The sequence below is a fragment of the Protopterus annectens genome, chromosome 4.part0 (assembly GCF_019279795.1).
Source record: "Protopterus annectens isolate FY-2018-M chromosome 4.part0, PAN1.0, whole genome shotgun sequence".
Taxonomy (NCBI): Eukaryota; Metazoa; Chordata; order Ceratodontiformes; family Protopteridae; genus Protopterus; species Protopterus annectens.
The window spans coordinates 709,563,546-709,588,773 of record NC_056733.1 but is presented as its reverse complement, the minus strand read 5'-3'; the positions used below and the strand labels follow the sequence as shown (position 1 = coordinate 709,588,773).

Here is a 25,228-nt window from a genome sequence, read left to right as displayed (position 1 = left end):
AATTTAAAAGAAGTAGCTATTTTTCCAGAGCTGTTTGTACACAAAGCATAAAACACCTTATCATGCTTTAAGAGCCATGTGGCTTGCCCTGTCTTTGACTCATTTGCACATCACATCTGCTTTTAATTATGACATTTTGCAAAACATAGACAGTACTTGCATTGTATGTTTAAATCCCCACTAGCTTAATACAACTATTCACATGGTTTACTACATTATAAATGTTTATAGACCAGACTAATCATACTCCTCTCTAGATTCACTTTTTTAACAATGATGGTAAAGCCACAGGTTACTGCTTATCTGTTACAGAGGACCTTTAAGAAGACTATCGTAAAATATAATGCACAGATATCAAGAATTTAAATACTCAGAAGAGTGAGGTTTATGCATCTTTACTGCTACTCAAAACTTCCCAGAAAAAATGCACCCACTTTGGGACCATTGTTCCATCCCCACTGTAATACCTACCAATGCCTGGAATTATGATGCCTGTGCAGAACACAGGGGCCATGGTCAAACTCCATAATAACACTGTACATGCACAAACCTAAAGGATCACAGCACATGTGTCTGTCCATGCCTTCATTCTGCACTGTGGATGATTGCTCATTTAGGAGGGAGACAGTGCCACAGTATTATATAGCTGTGACAGGTACCTGAGTCTTATCATCCTACATCCCTGTACAAGTGCCAAAATAAGCCCCTTGTCCTAACACAGCCTAGCCTCTACAGGTGTTATCCATACCTCTTAACCTTTTAGCCCAACAAATCTGTAGAAATCCAAAAATAATAATGGGGGGAGGAGCAAAGGCCCCAAAATAGCAACAGATTTTAAATATTGTTCTTATGAACTTAGAAAGTTGCCAGAACATTAGGAAGCATTTTTAAAGGATATGAAGGTTGAAAACGAAATGCCTGTTGTTATTTAGTGTCTTCAATCCTCAATGACTTGCCAGAAAACCACAAATTTTATGAAGAACAGACAAAAAATGAGCAAAAATCTGGAAATTCTGTGAAAATCTGGACATTTAAGAGGAATGGTGTTACCATAACAGTGCTCTGCCCTATGAATGCATATCAAAAGACACATCTCTCAGGCCCTTGCTTGTAAATATTTAATCTCCCAAGCCCCTGCTTACACATATCAACGGAACCAGAAATTGTCAGGGATTTAAGATGCATAATTAGGCTTAAAAAGGCCCTTGTGGTCATTTTCCTAGTTTACACCTATAAACCTATGCAAATACATTGTTTACTTGCGGCATGTATAAGCATTTACATTTCAAGCAAGAACTTGTACTTGAGTTAACTGTACCACAAGATGTCATGGGCTTCAAGGAGACAGTTGTAATCCCTTTACATGTTTAAGTAAGATTACTACATATCCATGTCTGTTGCAGTTCTAGAATATTTATTCTAACAGTTGTGTATATTTTATAGGTTCATAGGTGTGTACTAGGCTAATGGCCCTGGACCCTTTACAAGCCTAGCCCATAGAAGTGCCCTGGCATCATGCCACCCAACGTTAGTTCCCAGTGCCTCTATGAAGTAGGGCCACTGGAGTGATCCCTGGGGTGAATTATTTCCCATCCACTCAAGATTTCTCTTGAAGAGGGCCAGTGAGGTGTCTGCTTGACATGTATGGGAAGTCTATTCCAGAGCATGGGCAGTCTCTGGGTTATGAACCTGTCCCTCCAGCATGTTCTGTTGATTGTGGTAATGAGGTTGAGGTCTCTGGAGCGTGTGGTGTGGTGGGATTGGGATTTCTTTAGATGTAGCATTTCTAACAGAGCTGGGTCAGACATGGCTTTGCAAGTCAAGCAGAGATCGCCTCTTTGTAGATGATATAAGAGAGAATAGATGGAGTTTTTTGAGTCTGTCCATGAAGGACATGTGTTTAAGGCCTAGGATCCTCTTCATGAGGTACTTTTGTGGCCTTTCAAGCTGTTTCATGTGTCTAGTGAGATAAATGCCAACTGGAGCATTATACTTGATGATTGGCCTAATGAGAGAAGAGTAGAGAGAGATGATGACCTCTTTCTTCCTGGATGCAAAACCCTTGGTAATGAGATGTGCCACATAGAAGGACTTTCTGACCACAGTGGCACTATGGTGGTCGAAGGAGAGGTTGCTGTCAACCTGTGTCCCCAGATCTCTTATAACACTTTCAGTGTTTAGTGGGCTACCATTGATGTGGTAATTAGTGGGAACTGAGATTTTCCCAAAGGGGATGACAATGCATATTTTGGCATTAAGCTTAAGGCCATGGTTTCAACACCAGGCATTGGTCTCAGTGAGGCCTTTCTGTAGGATGTCTACATCACTTGGGGAGTTAATAATGGCTCCCAGCTTGCAGTCGTCTGTGAACTTGGTCAGCCAGAATTCCTCTGTGTTGGCCTGGACTTCTGAGAAGTAGATGCCAAACAGGAGATGACTCAGGACCAATTCCTGTGGGACTCCACTCGTGACTGGTCGACAATCTGACTTGGAGACCACTACTTTCACACTGTGGGTTCTATCTGTGAGCCAGTTTGCAACCCACTTAGTGATATAGGGGTTGATGCCTAGTTTGGTGAGTTTATCAATAATTCCTGAGTGGGGAATGGTATCAAAGCTCTTGGCCAGATCGAGGTAGGCTGTATGAATTGCCTTGCCTCATCCACATGCATATTCACAGGAAAACACCATGTACTTGATAACACCTCTTCTTAAGTTAACATGCTGGTTCTAAATGTAAGTAAAGGAAACCACGAAATACAGGGAAAAAGAAAATCTGGTTTTATGTCTCTGTACTACATAGTATCTTGTATGCAAGGCCTTCCAGATATGAACAGGAAAATACTTCAGTCTAATTGCTAAGAAAATCTGAAAGATCTTACTTTGTTTATTGCTAACAAACTATTGCACTCAGTTATTGCAATCAGCAATTCAAAATTATTTGGTGTTAGTGTCACATCTGTGGACAAGCAGACATTTGCATATTATTTAAAAGCAAGGATGCATTCTGGTGGTGGACGCTGTTCACTGATGCTCCATGGTGCCATTGTGAAAGTGGATTGATGGCCCCGCCCACGTTAGCATGCTCAGTAGAAATTACATGTTATGCCTCAACACCCTTTACATTATCTATCATTTAGGTGTTTGCACAGCAGTAGCGGATATGATGGTGGTGTTCAGCAAATCACATTTATGTAGTCATCAAGGACTTTGGCATTATTTTCATTGCCACTGATACACGGTTGCACCTACATAAGTATTTACAAATCTACTATTCTGGTCACAAGTAGTGAATCAAGAAACATGCTTTGGGTAGTGATATGCACACTAGCTGTGCATCTGAACTCCTCTAAGTCCTTGCTGTATATGCTATTACCCCCTGCATACCGACTCCTTTATGAGTCACATAATGTTGTAGCATGTAGATCAGACTATACAACAGCTCTGCATGATTAAACACAATGTTTATGGACAGAGCACATCTCCTTTCAAATCCGCTATCCTCTCCAATTTCCTTTAACTTGTGCTGACCCATGACTTACATCCAGACCATGATAAACCTTACTAACTTCCCATAATGCTAGCCCTTTCAAGATATGGAAAAACCAAAACACTACAGTAAGTTTGTATACTGCTGTATGAAAAAATGGTTTGTAAATCATACCATCTGGCAGCAATTAATAGCTGAAAGAAGCTGTAATCTGACAATCCATATCACTGGTGATCAAATTAGTATTAGAAGGGTGATGAGCCTTAAAAGCATAAGGTGAATGCGAACTACTGCTTTGGGTAATCGCCAACAGCTGCCAAACCCAAATAAGCTTGATACTGTAAACTGTATATTAGGGTTAAAATCACTGGCTTCCCAGTATTTCATTTACCTCAGACTGAGTCCAGTGCTTTTTGGTGCAGTCATACCAACAGTAACTGAAACTTGACCAAACTTACTTTTCATAAATGTACACATACAATATTTTAAAGGAGGGTTAACAATATCAATTCAGTACCGGCACCTACTTCCTTATCTTTATTGTAACACTGCCATCATCTACACCATTCTAGCACATCAAGAATGCACTGCTGACCCTTAAAATAAGCCAATCATTCATATAGCAGCCATATCTTGAACAGTAAATTTTCAAAGATTTGCAGTCAGCATTTGATGTTACTAGCACAATGCCCACATCCTTAAGCTAATAAATAAACAAACCACCATCTATAAGCATTTTCAATTGCAAAATAAAACTCTTCACTTGAAATATGTATTTATTTATTGCTTTAAAGTCTGACTGGGCACAGAACCCATTTTCAGCGGAGGCCAGGGAAGAAAAGTTTCAAACACAATACGAATGAACATTGATACTGATATACTATATACACTCCATTGGCAATTATATACTTAAGCATGGAAGGTGGCAGTTATGTACAATTATTCATAAACATGGAAAGCAAGAAGTCAGGAATTATATACAAACAAGGCAAAATGAGTAATGGCAATTCTTTATTACATTATTTATATACTGTTCAGAATACAGATTGTGATTTTGTGCAGTTATTCTTTGCTTTAGGAGAGGTAAAGTGTTGCGCAGTGAGAACAGTTTCATCAAATGGTTTAATAAGGTGGCGAGCATTTGCAGAACCAGGACTTGTGCATCAGAGTTTTTAGTTGAAGCTCAAAAAGCTTTAGTGATTTTTTTTTCTTGTTTGGGGGTTGGACTTCCAGGTTTTGGACACTATATGAGAGTAAAGGGAGCAGTCAGCTGAGTTAAGTTTGGACAGAAGTAGTAAAACATCATCGGAAGAGTGCAGGGTCTTAGCTGGGTGGTAAGATTGTATTACATTTTTAAGGAGGGACAGTAATTTCATTTGAATACTAACTCATAGGTAATAGGGACTTGAGTGTATGAGATGGTGTGGCAGTTTGAGCCACAGAAGGTGTCTGAGTGCTTGACAGTGTTGTGATCTGTGGTGGAGGTTGGCAGCAAATTTTGCAAACTTGTAACATTACTCAAGCTTGTTTAAATGAGTTAGTTGGGTGTTTGTAAGTATTGGAGGATGTTGTAGCATTGTTTGAGCTTGTTTAGATGTGTTAGTTGGATGTTAGTAAGTATAGGATAGTGTTGTAGCATTGTTTGAGTTAGTTTAGATGTGTTAGTTGGATGTTACTAAGTTCAGGGGAAGCAGAGAGGAAGGCGGGTGGGAGAAGGTCTAAGTTTTGTAAGATGCTTGGTATTTCTGGTCAGCCAAGGGGCAGAATTTGACTTAACTCTTTTTTTTCCTAAGTGGGGCAAATTCATTTAGTATATTTATGAATATATTATTAAAGTGTGACGTCATCAACAAGTAGTAAATATTTTAGGGTTGTCAAGCTGTACTACCACAGCAGGATGAATCAGCTGAATACCCTTCCACAACAGTTAATCAAAACCAAACAGCAGTAGGCAGCTACACGGTCAATAAAGGTCCATCCTCACCACAAACAATTCAGGAAAAATGTCACTTCCTCAAGCCAGTATAAAGAAACACAGGTTTATTCTAAACTTCACAGATTTAGCGCTTTTGTTTCATTCCATGAAACCTCTTCAGAATAAATGCATCTAAAAGAACTCCCTCATTTATAGTGGTCAACATAACATTCATTGATACATGCACATGGCTCCAACTGCACGCCACCTAATTATAATCAATCCAAGTTCCTGAGCCTCAGGTAAGGCAGAAGATAGACCCAGACCCCTTTGGTTGAATTTGCAGCTGATTTGTCTATTTTATTGGCTAGCCTGGCACTTTTAGCTCAATAATCTATTCCTGCAACATGGTTATTCACAAAATGTTGGTCATGCAAAGCAATGAACAATGAAAATAGTTCTTGCTCTCATGAATGTTGATGAAATGGCAATATTATTAAGCAGTTCCTTTAAACATCAATATATGTCAGCTGGCAAAACTTTCATCCAGTATACAATTTAGACATTTTAGGTTCATTTATTTATTTTGCCGATTATTCAGAAATATCAATTTAATAATGTGTTACTGTTAAGGTTTCCTACTAGGATTGTTACAAACGTGTTTAATAGCAAAATGATCAAGACCTTTTCTTTCCTCTTCTTCCCCTTCATTTTGCAAATGAGTGATTAAAACTCTTCTGTTTTAGTACAATATAAGATTAAAAAAGTAGATACTGCTAGGAAAAAAAAGTGTTGCTGTGGAAAACAAAATTCTCACGAGGTGGCCTCAACTATGCCCCAGTAACCTGGGTTCAGTTAGTGACCTGTGTGATGAAGCAGCTGAATTGGGAGGAATGGAAGTGACTAAGGACATCCTGACCATTCCAGGAGAAGGAAATATTGCAAGTCTGTTGCAGTACATTGTAGGTGTACGGAAGTGTGCATTCACATTGGTTGCAATACAGCAGGAACTGCAAACTGCACTTTCAAGCCAAAGGAGGGTGCTATGATTAGGAACATACAAAAATCTCCTAAACTCTGCTCAATGGCAGCTGCGATCCCTAGCTCTCATCTCCCTCTCATATTGTACTAGAATGCTCTGAGGTCAGGTAGAATAAACATTCATATATTGAGAGGGGCTTACTGACTGTGGGTTGTGTGCCAAAACACTAAAACATAACCTCTCAAGAGGTACCTAAGAAATACTACTTTCTACTCAGCGGTGTAGTATAGTTTAAGATCAGAACAGTTACTGCTGTGAAGGTTTACATTATGAAAATGTTCACTGATGTCCCATGCTCAACTTCAGGGCAGCTCAGACAGCATGCAAAGATCCTGTGAAATCATACTTAGCAACTATAAACAAATTTTAGGCAAATATATTTTAACTCATGTACATTGCAGGACTTAATAATGGGTGTGTATACATTTGGTATACTTTCAAACACTGTATGACTAAGCATGTTTTATGTCTATGAGTATATACACACACATATTATATATATATATATATATATATATATATATATATATATATATATATATGCGTCTGTATGTATGTGTAACATATTTTGTCTGTCACTCTTTTGTGTTGCTGCTTAGCCCTCTGTAGAAAAAAAGTGCTATATTTTATTAGACTGGTGGATTGTTCATGCCTGTTGGGGGGGAAGCAGCAATTCCTGTTTTCTAGTCAAACTAGCTGCTTCCTTCTCCACTGTATACCATTCTACACACTTGTGTAAGTCTGTCAGATAGTTACTCCACATCTAGCCATATTTATTCTATCTCATCAAACCAATGGCAGTCAGTGTTGCTATTTTACAAGGAATGCACCAAACCTAGTCCAAGAAGGGTCCTTGCTAAGAGTTCATGGAATTTGTGTGTGTGTGTGTGTGGGGGGGGGGGGGTTAGGTTCAAGGAATGAGTTCTCCAGGGACTCCACCCCTTTCCCCTTACTTCACCACAGCAATTAAATGGAAACACAGTTGTGATGGTATAGCTTACTCATTCAAAATGCAAATGATTTTGCCCTGGATCTGTGGCACTGAGGAATGCAGCCCTGACCACAACACAGATGACTAGACCCAGGTTCTGTGGCATAGAGGGGTAGAGCCCTGACCACAACACAGATGACTAGGTCCTAGCTCTGTGGCATAAAAGGATAGAGCCCTGACCACAACACAGATGACTAGGTCCTAGTTCTGTAGCATAGAGGGATAGAGGCCTGACCACAACACAGATGACTAGGTGCTAGCTCTGTGGCATAGAGGGGTAGAGCCCTGACCACAACACAGATGACTATATCCTAGCTCTGTGGCATAGAGGGATAGAGACTTGACCGCAACACAGATGACTAGGCCCTGACTATGAGACAGAGGGATAGAGCCCTGACCGTAACACTGATCACTAGGTCCTAGCTCTGTGACATAGGGGGATAGAGCCCTGACCACAACACAGGTGACTGGACTTCAATTAGCAGATTAGGTGCTGGCTGATATAAGTGTGTGTGTGTGTGTGGGGGGGGGGGTGATCAGGGGGAATCAACAACTTATGCCATTTCATCCATCCTGGTGGAGAGAGACTGGGATTCGGGGTATTATCAGGGCACACTCCAGAGGAGGTCTCAGAGGGTTGTGTCAGGATTTGGTTTCACCCCCTGCCTTGCTATTGAGAAGAGGGGAATGAATAGGCTTGGGGGGGACAGAGCAGATGTCTGTGGCAGAAAACAGGAGGCAAAAACAATGCAAAATATGTCATACTGCCCTTATATGTATACAAGCATGTGCAAAAATGCAAATGGTTTACTACTCACCCTATCTGTATGTGTACGCATATACAAATATGTTTGTTATACACATGCTAGCATGAATATGCATTCTGTAGTGTACATATCATTAATTTTAAGCAGGCCTAGTATGCCACTGCTCTGAGAAAACAAAAAGAAAGAGGATTAGAGCCATAAGGGAAGAAAAGACAGGATTAGAGTCAAGCAGTTTATAAGTGTCACGGTCTCACTAAGGATTCCTATAATACCCGAGTCCCAGGCACAGACTGGTGTATGCATGGGAGGGCCGCAATCTCCCAGCTTTGCCTTAGATAACAGTCCACAGAAATGCAGACTGTAACTACAGCCTTATTATATGGAGTGAAAACAAAACTTTGTGCATACACAAACTGAGTCAATTCCACTTTTCTCATGTCTTAGTTATTGATGAAAGACTACATGAAATAGTTCTGTTTCAAATAACCTTTTCAATTCTGTTTAGAAACTGAAGGATCAGAAACAAACAGATATGAATCCCTGTTACAAAATCTAGGACGTCGTCACCCAGACCTTGCAGGTAAGCATTTTTTGTTAAATACTATTTGATAATTTTTTTTTTAATATTTTCATATTTCAGACTAACCCAGTTCAGAATCAGGTACATAGCTATGACTTTTTAAATACAGTTTCAAAACTTGATAGGATCACAGGAGGTTACTAGGTTAATGACCCTAGGGCTCTTATAAGCCTAGCCAAGTTTCACCCTTATTTCCACGATCAGCACCTATCCGCCCTGTCCAAGAGGGACATAGGTGGAGCCCCTGGGGTGAACTTACGGTTACTCATCCAATTGTCCAGATTACATTTGATGAGGGCCAATGAGGTGCTCTGCTTGACATGAAGCATACATAAAAATATCTAGTCTCTCATGATTTAGCAAAAGAAGTTACAAATCCTTGCTGACTATGCCTCTTGCAGTACACATCTACTGTCTTTCCTACGTGGCCTCTGCTGCTGTTCATTTGCTGAAACTGCAGGAATCTCTGTATAACATTAGTATGGATGCTTTAGCAGTAGGATCTCACACTGCATTAAATTATGACAACAACGCTGCAAAATTATGAAGAGCCAATGAGTCCTAAGTCGAAGGGTTGCTGTCCTAGAAATCTGTGTAGCAATGGTTCACCTATTCACACCAAGAATGCCACTGTTTGCAAAATTGTAAAACCTAAGGTCTAATGCAGTTAAAACGCACATCTGTGATAAATTCAGCGACATCGCTTGCTACTAACCAATCCCTCACAGCTCCCTTTTGTTCTAAGTTATAACACATTAGCTAATGTGGTAGGGTAGGTCTATGGTCCTAACATCTGTAAAGTAAAATAACTGCCTCTCATGTCTGTCTAAAACTTCAGCCCCTAATCAGCTGCTTATGGCTCCTACCTCATACTATCAACCCTTCTCAACCTTTTACATAACCCAAATGCCAACTTCAAGTAAATCCTGCTTTTCTTCTATTTCATGCATGACAAGCTTCTCCTCTTTGCCCATAAAACCCAGAAGTTTATCCCTCACTTACCTTTCTTCTCCAAACTACCTATAGAAGAATCACTCTAAAAGCACTGACCCCTAATTAGGGCCTCACTACTTCCCTGGAAAGTCTATAGCCCTGGCGTCCGCACCACTAGCAATGGCTCCCAGGATTCTGTTTGACCTAGCCCCACTATCTGTATCCATTCCTTCATATATCCACCCTAGTCTCAGCAACTCAGCTGATTCTCTCATTGAGGCTAGGTCTGCTCTACCATTAAAAAGACACCTATAAATGACACCAATTTCACTGTATGCACCATTATGATTTACCTATATTTCACCTTTGTCATCTTATCTGAGACCATCACCTCAAGAAACATACAAGATGATAATGACTAGGACAGATGCAGCTCCCTCCACTTTCTGTAATTGCTCCCCTTTACTACCATCTTTATAACAAAAGTTAATACCTGATCATGAATTCCTGTAAATTGCTGTCCCCATCCATGAGGCAAACTAAAACTTAGTGTTGTCTGTAGACAGGCTAGCCTTCTTCCTGATAATCATATGCAGGATGAAATAACCAGCACCACAAAGGTCATCAGCCTGTTGGACACCACAACCCATTTATCACTGTTCGCAATCTATACCAGAACCACTTCTCAGGGTTATTTCAGTTTCCCTTACTCTGATGCCACCAATTTCCTTTATGTCATTTTCTAGGCTGTTCACTTTCAGAAGTCATTGTAGCTTTTGATTTTAACTGATTAAGAGATAATTGATTGCCCACCTATAACTACTTGGATCTCATCTGCCACCCCTCCTCCTACAACATGACCATATTGTCTTTCAGTACCCGTATATCCCTCCCACCAAAAGGGACAATTACTTTGATCAAAGCTCCTGTTAGCTCTACCACCAAGTACTTCCAATCACAAACAGGTAGATCACCTGGCACTGTACTATGTCTCCAACCCACCCTATCTCATGAAGGCTGCACAGCTCCTTCAAAACTTCATCCTTCAAGTCAGAAAATCCGGTTTATTACAGCTAACTGCCAACGGAATAGCTTCCAGATCTAGAGGCCACAGTTCCATTATATTCAGCACTAATTACATCAATTGAGTACAAAACCACCTTCAGGATGTAACTCACTATACATAAACAACTAGAAAGACCCCCTGAGATTCCAGAGATCACTGCCTTAAAGACCTTGAGCAACCAAGAGAGACTGGAAGCTCTGATGTCCTTTGTGTTTCACTGTTGCAGTCATCACATTTGGGTTATCCCTGCCAGGGTAGCCCTCAGCCAGCCCGAATACCAGAGGCTTAGTATTTCTGCATCAGCTGCTGTCACTTCAGGACTGATGTCAGGTCATCAGTGGTATAAAGTAAGGCAGCCAACGCCATTACATTAGTTTTTCCGAGTCCGAGGAGCCCAAAGCAGAAGCAGTTCGCAAGAGTGCCGGTCGGTGCTACCTGAGTTTGGTCTTCCGAATTGAAGCTGAAGTCTTCTAAAGCTAAGTACACCGTTGGGGATCCTTTTTTCTTGCTCTAACCAATGTCAGAAAAGTTAACAATTGTCTCGCCTGTGGAAAGCAAATACCACACCAAGACTTTCATTCTTACTGCTTCACTTGCTTAGGCCCAGACCACAATGTCCCTCACTGTCGCTTTTGTGCTTTGTTCAATGCCAGATCTATATGTCATCGGGTCCTTATTGTAGTTAAGATATTTTCACTCACTGCCTCAAATTCTGATATGGCTTCAGCAAGCCATCCGACAGCAGATCTTCTGAAAAGGATAAAGACAGAGACAGACCGTACAGGTCCAAACCTACCGATGACGTTTCCGTTAAGCTAGTCATTATTCTCCAGTCCTCAGTGAGGCCCACTTCTGTGGATTCGCAGGCCATTACAGAGACCCTTTTGGAGTCCAGTATGCCGCAAAACTCTTCTTCGACTAAGGATCCTGCGGTTGTCTGTACCTTGGATGGGTCCGGAGCTGGTGAGCAGACACCGGCTTTCGAGGAAGTACTTTTCAGTACCGATTCTTGACACAAACCAACTATTTATTTCATGTCTACCATTCTTTCGAAAACTACCAAGTTTCTAAGGCCCAGGGTACAAAGTGCACCCAAAAAAACGACGACCCAATCTCAGACACCTGCTTCCTTGCCTCAGTCTCAAATGCTTAAAATGGCAGAATACCTTATAATGCTGATCAGGGAAGCCAAGCTACCCCTTCCAAAAGAAAAAAAAAAAAAAAGAGATCTGTCCCCAGTAGTTTTATCTGAACAGAAGTCAGATGACTCTGATCCATCTGAATATGATGACATGCAACCCCTCTCTGCTTATGAGAATTCTGATCCACAGGAATCCATTCCTTCAGCCTCTCCACCAGAGGACTTTTCCTTTGGGGAATCCCTTCATACTTTAAGGGAGCATTTCCAATGGGAATGTCAGGATTACCCTCAGTCTAAAGAGACTCAGAGAATTTTCAGATCTTCCACAGTACAGACCCCTGGCCATTCCCCCTGTCCTGGATGTTGTGGATAATGTTTTCATCGAATCTAGTTTGACTCCTGACACCCTCCCTCCTGCTCCCAGAAAACCTGACATGTATTACAGAGTCCTTGACTCACACAAATTTCTTTTCAAAAATCTTACTGCTCACCCTGAGGTTATTTCTCAAGGGCCTAAAGGAATTAAAGCAACTTCTGCTAAGAATCTCACCCCCTCAGATAGGGATTCCCGAGCACTAGACAGATGGGGTAAAAAAAGTATATACCTCTGCTACTCTTGCTATCAGAGCACTAAATTGTCAGTTCCATATGCTAAAATTTCAGCAACATACCATGGAACTCCTCAAACAAAAAATATCATAATTTCCTGCCTGTGCAGAAAATAGTTAGAGTTAATGCATTCTGCAAGTCAAGCAACTAAGCACACCTTACACTGTGTTTTTTATGCCCTAGAAGCTTCTTGCAGTGCAGCAGTCACCGGTTCTGTCCTTAGAAGGCATGCCTGGCTCAAGGAACAGCCCTTGCTAGACCATGTCAAATGTAAATTATTGGATGCACCCTTGCACAAGGGCAACTTATTGGGCACTAAGACAGAGGAGGTCTTAAAAAAGATGGAAGAAAAAGCTAAATCTATGCAGACAGTTAAGGATTTCCTACAGGTCCAGCTGCCCTGGTTCAGTATGCATTGCTCCTCCAAGCACTGGTCCTTTCCTGCCCCCTCCAGGTCAGTTCAGCCCAGACCCTGGAGAAGCAGACCCCCCAGACAGCAGCCACAGGGAATGCAGAGATCAAAGCAATGGAGTTTCTCCACTTCCAAACCAGGGAGTGCAAAGCCACCCCCTCATGGCAAGAACTCACAATGACTTTTCACCACCACTCCCTCCCTCTGCCCACCTCCACTTGTCCCTAGGAGGGAAACACTCCTTCCACACAAGCACCTGGGCCGCCATTACCAACGACCACTGGGTCCTCAACATAGTGTCCCAGGGATACAAATTTTCTTTCCACACTCTCCCAACCCCAGAAGGGTTCCCAGATCTTCCTGGTGATACCAAAATTCAAAATGCTCACCCTCCAGCAACTACTACCTATGCTCTCCAAGAATGCTTGGCTAGCCACCCTAGACCTAAGAGAGGCCTACCTCCACATTCCTATCAGGGAATCATGCAGGAAATATCTATGTTTCAGGGCAGGATCTCTGCACTTTCAGTTCGCTGCGCTTCCCTTTAGATTATCTACTGCTCCCACAGTTTTCACAAAATGTCTGGCTCCCACGATTGCCTTCTGCAGACAAAGAAATATATAAATTTACCCATACTTAGATGACTGCCTAATTCAGGCAGACAGTCAGGAAAAGCTGCTCAAGCACCTGGCCTTTGTAAAGTCTCTACTGACCTCCCTAGGGTGCACTATCAATGAAAATAAATCCAAACTAGTACCCACTCAAAGGATAATATTCCTGGAATCAAGCCTGGACACAGCATCCCAAATGGCATTCCTTACACCAGAAAAGCAAACTTACCTGACAGCCTACTTCACTCAACTAGCCACCAGACCCCAGTTATCCGGAAGGAAAATCCTGCAAGCTCTGGGGTTCATGGCATCTTGCATTCTACTCATTCCATAGGCCAGACTGCATATGAGGAAACTTCAATGGTACCTAAAAAGCCTTTAGTGTCAACACTCAAAACCTGGAAACACTTATACCAAAGATACTTTGCCTAAGGAAAGATTTTTCTTTGGTGGGCAGCATGCTCCCACAACAAGGGACTACCTTTATCACCACCCCCTGCCGCCCAGACCCTCCCCACAGATGCATCAGACTATGCCTGAGGTGCACACCTGGATGGCAGGTGCATACAGGGCCTATGGAGCCCATAGCAAATACATCTGCAGATCAACCAAAAAGTGATGTTAGCTATCCAGCACATATTGACAGCTTTCATCTCTCACCAGGGGCCCTCCTGATCAAAACAGACAACACCACTGTGATGTGGTATATCAACAAGCAGGGAGGGACTCACTCATATCCTCAATGTAGGCTCGCCATGACCCTTTGGCACACAGCCTCAGCCATGCAACTACACATGTTAGCACAATTTCTGCCAGGTTCTCTAAACTCTCTGGCAGACAACTTAAGCAGAAATATTCTGGACCCACATGAGTGGCAGCTAGACCAAAAAACCTTCACCCTAATAACTCAGAAATGGGGCACCCCAAAGGTCGACCTCTTTGCTTCCCACTCCAGCCATCAGCTCAGCAAGTTCTGCACCAGGGAGCCTCACTGCAGAGCCTGGAAAGTGGATGCCCTATCCTTCCCCTGGGTCAACTTCTTGATCTATGCATTTCCCCCACTACCTCTCATTACCAGGGTACTGCTCAAAATAAGGGAGGAAAAAAAACAAGGACAATTCTGATTGCTCCAGACTGGCCTCGCCAGCACTGGTACCCACTGCTGCGCAGCCTGTCCCCCCTGCCACCATGGCATCTCCCTCAGACCCCAACCCTCCTGACCCAGAGGGAAGGAGAATTCATGCATCAGAGCAGCCTCCACCTCGGCAGCTTTCCTCAGAGGAGTCCCCACCAGTGACATCCTGGATGCTGCCACATGGACATCTATTCACACCTTCACCAAGCATTACCACCTGCCTATCTTCTCCTAATCCAGGGCAGGCTTTGCCACTGCAGTCTTGCAGGACATCCTAGCCAGCCCCTAGTCTCTTTGATTGCCTCCACCCTTTTCCTCAGCTTTGGGAATCAACCCAAACGTGATGACTGCAACAGTGAAACATGAAGAACATAGTACACTCAAACATCTGCATTTATGGTAAGTGTACACAACTGTACTTTCCTTTATTCAGTACCTTATAGATTTTTGAGGGGAGATCTATGCCTTGCCCTACCATGCCATTAAAGACTCAGCTGTCCTAGATCTCATGCATCTCCCCAGGTCTAATAGTTCTACAAATACCAGAACCAGGGACCTAAATCTTCACTAATAGATTCATCACACAGTATCTCCCCCACCTCTGGAACAAACAGCTCCTGATGATTAACCAGTGTAATTCACTATCATCCTTTAAATATGACCTAGTTGATTAGATGGTCCCCCATAAATTCACCCATGCTTGATTTCCCCAGCCCTCCTACAGAAAGGGGTACATCCTAAGGGTGGGTACTAACAAGGCATAAATGGTCACATAACTTAATTGCTATGAAATTCATATGAATCGTATGAAAGGGGCCACCATGCTCCCGCAGTGCTTTGGCAGGGGAAGGGTCCACAGTGCTACCGCACTGCTCTGGCACTGGAAGGGCCCACCGTGCTCCAGCAGTGCTCTGGCACAGGAAGGGCCCAGCATTCTCCCGCAGTGCTCTGGCAGGGGAAAGGCCCAGCATGCTCCTGCAGTGCACTGGCATGGGAAGGGCCCTGTATGCTCCCCCAGTGCATTGGCTTGGGAAGGAATGAACATCTGCCTGGTACAGAAAAAGGTAGGCTACTCAAAAAGGAGGAAAAGGAGGAAAGGTTACTTCTTACATTTCACGGACAAAAAAAGGAGGAACAAAAGAAAAGTGAAAGGCCACTAGCCACCTGGTGGTTTAGACCTTGGCTCAAGATGATTGTCACTGTTGCAAGTGAAACCCCAACCCCATGTGCAAAATGGGAAAAAGGGGTTGAGGGTGGATGGTTGGCTATACAACCAGGATGAAGTTACACACATGCAGGCCCTTATATGTTACTGGATATACTAGTCTAAATGGAATCAGATTTACAACTATGATTTATGAAACCTGCCACCCCACCAGTGAGGTAAATGTTAACGAATCAAAGCGTATGCCCCATGCAGTTTTAGATAAATACATAATGGAATAACACAAATGTCTTAAGCCACAGATAAAAAGAGAATGAAAACATAATTTACAAGACACAAATGGAACTCAAACTTTTTATAGACTGGTGTGAAATCTCAACAAGAACATACAAAAGCCAGTGCATTAGTACAGAAGCGATACTTATTTTGTTAAGTACCAGTACCTAATCAGCTCTTCCTTGCTGCCCATACTCCACAATCTGTCTACATTAGAATTCAGATGGTCAGTTTATCACCCTCCCAAGACACTGATTATACAGAAAGGGAAAGGATCATTCTTCCTAGAGTCAGTATCTACACTGCAAGACTGTAAACTTTTAGGACAACTGACAGTACCGGAGTTGGCTCTGATTATTTTGGCCCTGCATGTGTGTAAATTCATCTATAGAAATCTTTTCTTCCTGTCCTAGTACAGTACTTCAGTTTGTGCTCACCACAAATTCACTTGGCACTTGTACAATGTTATGAGTCATTCATTCACTTTGAGGGGAGGGGATGGTAATCCATCCGAAATAGGGTCTTCATCCACTACTTCACCAAAATGGATATGAAGCAACTATGTAATACACCCAGCTCACATACATACACAATTAATAGCACTATCAGGCCAACCCTACACATAATAGTGTTGCACAAGCATTGGTTCAAAGATGGGTACTAGGCCCTGAGGGGTATTTTTGAAGCCAAGCTTTGCTTTCTAAATGTATTTGCCCAGTTGATATTCTAGGGTTGTTTTACAAGGTAAATGTAGACTTGGGCATAAGTGGTCAAGCGTTTATAGTCTGTCACTACCCATTAGAGACGCCAGGTGCTAGACCTGGGGTAACTTTTCAATTCCCCATCCACTCATCCAGTTGCACTTCAACTGGGTTATAGAAGAATTCTGCTTGACATGGATGGAAAGCCTGTACCAGAGAAAGGTCAGTCTCTGAGACATATACCTGCTGTTCTAGCACGTCCTATTCAAGTTGCAGGTGAGATTTAGGTCCCTAGATCAGGTCATTCTGATGCCATTTGTTTTGGGATTATGCAAGAGGTCCATCAGAGTAGGATCACAGGAGTCTTCACTTGATGGATGTAAAACTGGAAGCATTCTTAGTCTCCATAGTTAAGAACTTTTCGTATTTAGTCCTGTCCTGATCCAGCTGAAAACTACAGGCAGAAAATTAATATATTTACTGTCTCAGCCAACCAAGTGTCTTGAGTGTGTATACTTTACAAAGAAAAATGTATATTATATAAAAAAGAATGCAAGATGCAGAGCACTTGTAATGCAATCTAATTCAAACTACTTACAAGTAGGAGAAAAGTACTTTAACTAATGTATACCTTTTTATTTTCAACTTGATCCACAGATCGTCTGCAGAAACTTTCAAATCCACAGGTGAAGGAGAAAGACAAAGAGAGGCAACGGAAAATCTCAGTGACCAAGAAAGCATCACCAGTCAAGGAAATGTCTACAGCACCATCTGCCAGACAGAAGACAATCACTGCAGGGAAAAAGACAGCTCCCAATACCACCCCCAAACCTTCCTGAAGATCTGACTAATATTTTCACAGAATTCTAAAATAATCAATAACATATAGGAATAAACAAACAGTCTGGATCATGTTCCATACGGGGCACTGATGCACAAAAACAATGTACTCTGCTGTCTAACCCTTCCTAAAGTGAATACATCACCAGTTTTGAACTGCTAAATTACATGAATCACCAACATGTAACAGAACACTATTAGGACAACATAAACAGACTGCCTAGCACTCTACACAAGCTTATGTAATGAAAATAAAATGGAGAATGAAATTGCTTGCACTGCACAGTTTTACTTGCAACTCATCCTGAAAAGGACACCAAAGACCAATTCCAAGTTGTATAAAATTTTCCAACAGATTTTTCTTTCTTCCAAGGGTACAAATCACCACAGACTGCTAAGAAGCTTTTTTTCCCTTATGACATCCTTTAAAGTCATAATTGAATGAAAGGATATGCATTTATGAAACAAGTAGAAATGAATAGCAGTGATTGTGAGGATGACAGCTTTTTTTTTTTTTTACATATTTAGTAATCAAATAATGTCACAATATTTGTTCCTTTCCCAGGTAGGGCAAGAGGTTATAGACCTTCTCTGTAGCACTTATATCCTATTCCGTATGCATGTGACCAGCTGATGTCATTACTTGTGGCACTTGCAATGCAGGAGTGATTAAAAGGTAGAGCATTTGTGCAGGACACTGTCCTGGAAACCACTTGTCTCAAGGTCTTCTACCAGCTTTGCTACTTGTTATTGGAATGAGTTAAGGATGAGCTAACTACAGATGCAGGAGTTTTCTGCTAAAGGAGAGAATGGCAATGCATCTGCGGCGACAGCTACCTCTACAGACCTAGAGGGAGGGGCACATTACTTAGCATGCTCAGCTCCTAACAGAAGCTTGAAATAACAGAGCATGGTAAGAAGGCAAAATTGAAAATATGAGGCATTGGCCGATCAGATTACAGCATAAAAGGGTTTGCCATGGTTTCACGCCTCCACAAAGAACACCAGCAGTCTGTAATGTAATGTTCCCCTAGGACCCTGCCCTGAACATACACCCTTACAGGCATACATCCAGGATCAGATAGGTTTTAACAGATGCTCTGGAACTTGGCACAAATCCCCAGAATGGATGAGCAATATGAAAAGATGCTGGAAAGCAAATCAGAGCAGTTGAGGAAATGGTACTCACAGGGACAGTGCTAAACCTAGATCAGACAAAGGTAAAACTGCAATTAGTAGAACAGTATTATTATCCAAAATGTTTAACACTAGTTTGAACCTGACAGCAAGGAGATACTGTGAAGTTTGCTCTGCACTGATTGTACATCTGTACCCTCAGACAGAACTACATAAAAAATAACACTAGAGAGAGAGAGAATCCAGGTGTCTCATAGTCTCATACACCCATCTGTTAACAGCTGTGGAAATCCATCAGCATAAGTGACTCATCACCCCATTGAAGAGTTCTGAAAAAAATCTAACATTCCTGTTCTTCTCCCAACCTCTGTGCTACATAGGATAGCTTGCTCCTCCTAAGTGTCCCCACCATGTGTGTATGTGACACACAGTTCTTGATGCAGATGGCCTGTTTATGCAGCACTGTGCAGACTTGCTTTTCATTTAGATTCTTTAAAGTGCCCAGAAAGTGGAGAAAAAGTTACTGCTACCAGCAGCGCCAGTCCTCAGGATAAGAATTATGTTGAAGAGCACCACAAAATAAATGCTACTGCTCAACTATACAGATTCAAAAAACAAACACAACTTAAATATTTCCTTTACAGACGAAATGTATTTTACAGCTGAAGTTCTTTGCAAAGCATAATGGTAAAATTTATGTACTTGTATGAAAATGCATAAGTAAGGAGTGATTTAAAATAAACTGAAAATAAGGCACACAGTTGACAGAATAAAACTATTTTATTATATACCCCAAATTAAATATATCTAAACATGAAGCTGGAAACTGTCCACAATGTTTACGACTAGTGTTTATTAAGCAGGTATGAGAAGTGAAGAATGTATGAAGAGTGTGAAATGTCTGGATTCAATCTTGTAGGTCTCTGCCACACAGACTAAATTGAAAGTGCATCTGGGTCCATACTTCTCCCATACATCTGACTGTTAGCTCTCTAAGCCATCGCATCCCAAGAACAGATCACTTCATGGAAGGGTAGCGAGACCTTTTAAAATGAAAACAGAAAAATAAAGACATTTGTTACAAAGGAAACCTAGACTTGGGTAACAAGAATAGGTCCAGCCTCACTGGAACCAAGTGTCTTGACACTTCACCTGCAATATCAAAACAACAAAGCAGTAATTTAACTGTAATTCACATCAAACACTGTTTTTTTTTCCTTTTTTGGTGAAAGAAAAGTACAGCGCTCGTTGATATGATTTTTCATGAACAGTTCAATTCTGCATTCCTCAGCTTAATTCTCCTTTAAGTCAGAATACAGCCCCTGCCACCACCCCCCTCTGCAACTACCAAAAAGTTTTCAATCCACACCTTTTCTGATTATTTCTCTCCCTGTGTTTATCTCAAACTGAGGGTGTAGCAAGATATACTGTTTGTACTCTGGAGTACAATTTTATAGACATTACTTAGAGAAACTGTGTTTTTTTAGGCCATACTGTGTCCATAACTGTCTAAATTAATGCATCCAATAAGAGTTACATATACTGATAAAACATATACTTAATGGTTATACAGGGAAAGTAGTGCAAACATGTAAGTGCTGGGGGGTAAGCTGGCACATTTTTAACTGCCAAGAAGGTTGGGAGGTAGCAATAACAACACACAAGTATACAATTAAAATTCTCTTGCAACACCCTTGTCTCAAACTACCATGCACATGTAACTGGCAACTACTTCCACTTCCTTTACCTTATCTATAGTACAAAGTAGTATGAGCAGGTCAACCTCGCTGCTACCTGAACTGACAGAACACTTTCATCTGTAACAGTTTTTCCAATCAAATCCTAACCTGGGTGCTTACAGTGTGCAAAACCATAAAAAAATTACATGTTTCTTGAAAATTTCCTGTATATCTGCAAAAAATCAAGAATACCGCAAATAAAGCCCACTTTTAAAGTAAATATCAAACAACTACAATTTTATAATCAGAAGTCACTGTTGATAACAAAGGCAAACTATATCAGTTGAGGCTGTGGAACAGCCTACAATGTTTTATGTTTTTATAAGAAATGTCACAGTAAGACATTAATGTAAATCAATAAAAATATTTTACTGCAGGTGGGTCGTTCTTTACTCATTTCCTAATTATAATTTTAGGAGGCATGCACTAAATCTCTGAAATAGTCACCTTATGCTTTCAACTACCAGTCCAAAGACAAATGCATGTACTTTGTGAATTCAACTAAGCAGTTTTAGTAGCTCAACAGGCAGCACACTCATCCTTGATGCAGGAGGCTGTGGGTTCTATTTCCAAACCACGTATTTTGTTTACTTTTCCAGTACCGACATCCAAAGACTGATTATAGGTTCATAGGTAATTTTCAGGCTAACAACCCCAGGAGGTATTTTTAAGCCTAGCTATGTTTCCCAAAGGTGAGAATCAAACACTGTACTTTGTGTCTGGAAGGTAAACACCTTAACCATTAAGCCAATTGCATAAGGGGGGGTGCTGCATTCCTGAGGATGACATTACCCGATCACCATTTTTTCCACAACCGGAATCTTATCCTTTCCAAAATGCCCACAAGAGTTCATCTTTTATTCAGCAAAACTTCTCGTAATTTTGTGTTCCAGATTTCCCATACCTTCCAAAACATTCAATTTATCAATTCTTTCCTACATAACATGGCCTTTCCCACAGTATCCATACAAAATCATATTCATGTTTACATTCGGTACTTTATTTATGCTTATTCTTATATTTTTTTTACATACCCAATCCCGTCTCCTGCTACATAAACAGCCTATCACTCATAACACGCTCCCCTTTTCAGGTAATTTATTAATTAATCAACAGTCACCATAAAAAAATACTGATACATCTTAACACATGCAAATCTTGACCTCCTTTTCCTTACAGCCTCAACTACCGATTTTCCCAAGCCTTCCCAATGATTAGTATAATATTACACACAACCTTATTCTCTTATTTACTATGTTTTTGCAATTCTTCTGTATACATTTTTTATAATATTTCTGGAATTAACTTCCTCATTCATTAACTTTTTTCTCTTTTCCTACTTTCACTTTATCACAAAATACCTCACAATTAGCTTCACAAATGTTACCAAGCTATCTTCTTCTATCTTTCACCTTCTTGCACGGTATACGTGCACAGATATTATAAAGACGATTGTGTGCATTAACCCTAACCCTCCCTTTTTTTTCTTTCAGGAACAGAATAACTCTTTTTACTGGATTCAGTCTTCACACTAAACACCAATTGCTTTATTTCTGTTTCTTTTCACTTGGACATATACACACACTTTCTATATAACCTAACCTACCTAAAATAATGGAATTAATCAAATACACTTTCTTACTAAACGAGACCCTAGATGTTTTCCAGAAAGCACTTATTTCTTTTCTTTTCTTTTATTTATTTTTTTCTGTCACCTGCCTCCCACTGTTTTACTTCTTCCACTTTACCAAATGCTACTAGAAGTAATTAAAATTTTGATCAGAAAAGCAAATATTTTCAGTTTTAGTTATATCATCTAAATCCTTACTTTTGCCTTTATTTAACTGTAATCCTATTTTTATGGCATCATTCAATAATATCACCATTTTTCCCTCCAACTCCCATTTCTTGCAATAACTATAACATCAGCATATGATGAAAAAATATGGACTCTCAACGCAATTCCCTTATCTATACGCTCACCCCAATATATCAACACATAACACAAGGAACAGCATTCAGCACTAAACAAAATAATAAACTGCTCACTGGGAAGCCTCTCATGCACCTGCTCAGTGAACCATCCATTCACCATTACTCTAACCCCGTTATGGTTATATGCCATGTTTAATAAACATGTTGTTTTTCCTTTAAGCCTATATAGTATCAAAACTTCCCATCAACATTTATGGTGCGTATAACAGAATGCCTCGCTTACTTACTGTACCATTAATTTGTTACCACTCCCGCAGTACAGTATGTCATCTACCTCCTTAACCCAATTAAAAATTCATGACTTTGCTTTCCTTTTAGTCGATACATATTAGATAACATTACTTCATATAGTAACCTTCTCAAACTTCATTTGTAATATTTTCATTAATATTTCATAGTCTGTAATTCAATGAAATTAGCTTTGATTTTTATATAATTTTTTGCTCCTTTTGTCCACATAAACCTTATACTTTTTATTGCACCCCATTCTCAAACCATTCATTCAACATTTCAACAAAACACCCTGCTGCTCAGTAATTTTTATATACATCATAACTATGCAATCTTTCCCCAGAGACGAACCCTCTATTAATATTTTAATCATGCCATCTAATTCCTCTACAGTCATCTTACTTTGCAAACTTTCAATTAGTTCAACAGAAAAATTCTTCATACCCCATGCACCTTCAGCAGTGCTTTCACTACAAACCTCAATATATACTTTCATGATATACATATCTTTTTGATTGTATTTTATTTCCCCTTTCTCCTCTTTCAATTCCCTTATCGCACGTCATATTTTATCAGTTTTTGCAAGAATGAAGATACCACTTCTTTCTTTCTTTCCCCTAATAAAATATTTTTGTTTATACAGTAATTCTTCAACTTTCTTTTTATTTTTCTCATAAATCTCCTTTTCTTTACAGAAAATACTTTCACTCATCATTTCATACCTTTTATTTCCCACGTACAGACATATATTTCTGTACTTTTTCTTAAATATAACCCACCACTTTGTCCAGGACTTAAAAAAAAGATCTCATAATATATTGTTCCTTCTAAAACTATCCAATTTCCTGATTCATTATATCTGACTGCAACATCTTTCCTGACAGTCTTTTTATATATTTTCTTTGTTTTATATCATCTTCTGCCATTTCAATCCAAACACACAAATGATCCGAAAACCCAGAGACTATAATACCACTATTTTTTCAGTAAGATGTTGAGATATCAAAAAATAGTTTCTCTGTTTTCAGAAATCAAATCACCATCCTTTATTACTTCCTGCAATTTAACATCATATAATTCACTTTTTTAATTAATCCTCAAATCACAGTTAAAATCTCCTATTATAATAATGCTTGTGTTAACCATAACAGAAAGTATTTTTTTCTAGATTGCTCTTCCATTTCCTTAACATCAGAACATGAATAAACCCCTATTAGTCAAAATACATTGTTTTCCCATATATCTACCAGTTATTTGTCTAGTGTAAACAATGTGAATGTTCAATATTTTTCTCTATCATTAAAAATGTCACCCCTAAACATTGTTAAAACAAAAACGTAGCAAAGGGTGAGGGCGAAGCACAGCTTTAAAAGGTAGCTAGATAAAATGTCACCAATGTATTTCATCAACCTCAAAACGACACAGCTTCTCCAAGAAAGGAACTCCCAAGGTATAAAATCCGTTTTCTTTATTACAGACAGGTACCAGAGTTAGCGCTTTCACCTTGCGGTTTCTTCAGACTCAATACAAAGTACATATCAATGAGTCTATAAATATCGGGGAGCAGAGGAAATTCCCTTTATAAGGATGAAAAGGCTATTTGACTCATTGATATGTACTTTGTATTGAGTCTGAAGAAACCGCAAGGTGAAAGCGCTAACTCTGGTACCTGTCTGTAATAAAGAAAATGGATTTTATACCTTGGGAGTTCCTTTCTTGGAGAAGCTGTGTCGTTTTGAGGTTGATGAAATACATTGGTGACATTTTATCTAGCTACCTTTTAAAGCTGTGCTTCGCCCTCACCCTTTGCTACGTTTTTATAATTTTATTTGCTGTTTGGAGTGGGCGTTTACCCTGTTCTACTACTTTTTACATTGAATTGTTAAAACAAAAATGCCACTCCTGAACTTTGTTTACTTCCTGAATTCCATACAATATTGTCTCTCCATGATTTTACAGCTTGCTGTCTTTGAGATATAGTATCTGTTTACAAGACAAAGGGTTTATAAGTACATAGGTGTATACTAAGCAACAACCACTAGGGCTGTTACAAACCTCACCATGCAAGCCAAATGTAACCCACAAATTTGACTTGTATGTCATTTTTAGGGGGTGATTTATGGACTGCCTCTGTTCAGCGAGACAGAAGGCAGACCAGGGTGAATTCCCGATTACCCATCCACTGGTCCAAGTTGCGCTTAAATAAGGATAGGGATAGGGAGCTCTACTGCACATGGATGGGGAGCCTGTTCCAGAGAATGTGAATTCATTTAGTAGTTCTGATGCGGTTTGTTTTGTGGATGCGAAAAAGATTCATCAAAACAGAGTCCAGGGATGCTTTGCATGCCAGGCAAAGATCACCTCTCAAAAGTCTGTATGATACATAGTAAACAGACAGGGCTTTGCGGGGCGACCAGTGTAGGACATTGTGTTTACTTCCTGTATTCTTTTT

General features: G+C 40.3%; 2 protein-coding genes across 3 annotated transcripts in view; one reads left to right on the top strand and one right to left on the bottom strand.

Annotated features, from left to right (window-relative positions):
• Positions 1–17,946, top strand: part of CCHR4.PART0H22orf15 (chromosome chr4.part0 C22orf15 homolog) — a 136,077-nt gene extending 118,131 nt beyond the window's left edge. For both annotated transcript variants that reach the window (XM_044068687.1, XM_044068688.1), the window contains 2 exons: positions 8,711–8,785; positions 17,492–17,946. In XM_044068687.1, coding sequence (XP_043924622.1) covers positions 8,711–8,785; positions 17,492–17,673 — 257 coding nt within the window. In that variant the 3' untranslated portion in view covers positions 17,674–17,946. The remainder of the gene's footprint in view (positions 1–8,710; positions 8,786–17,491) is intronic.
• A 1,626-nt stretch (positions 17,947–19,572) lies between these two features.
• The window catches only part of CHCHD10 (coiled-coil-helix-coiled-coil-helix domain containing 10), a 43,774-nt gene continuing 38,118 nt past the window's right edge, over positions 19,573–25,228 (bottom strand). Inside the window, exon 4 of the mRNA XM_044068690.1 lies at positions 19,573–19,854. Coding sequence (XP_043924625.1) covers positions 19,835–19,854 — 20 coding nt within the window. The 3' untranslated portion in view covers positions 19,573–19,834. The remainder of the gene's footprint in view (positions 19,855–25,228) is intronic.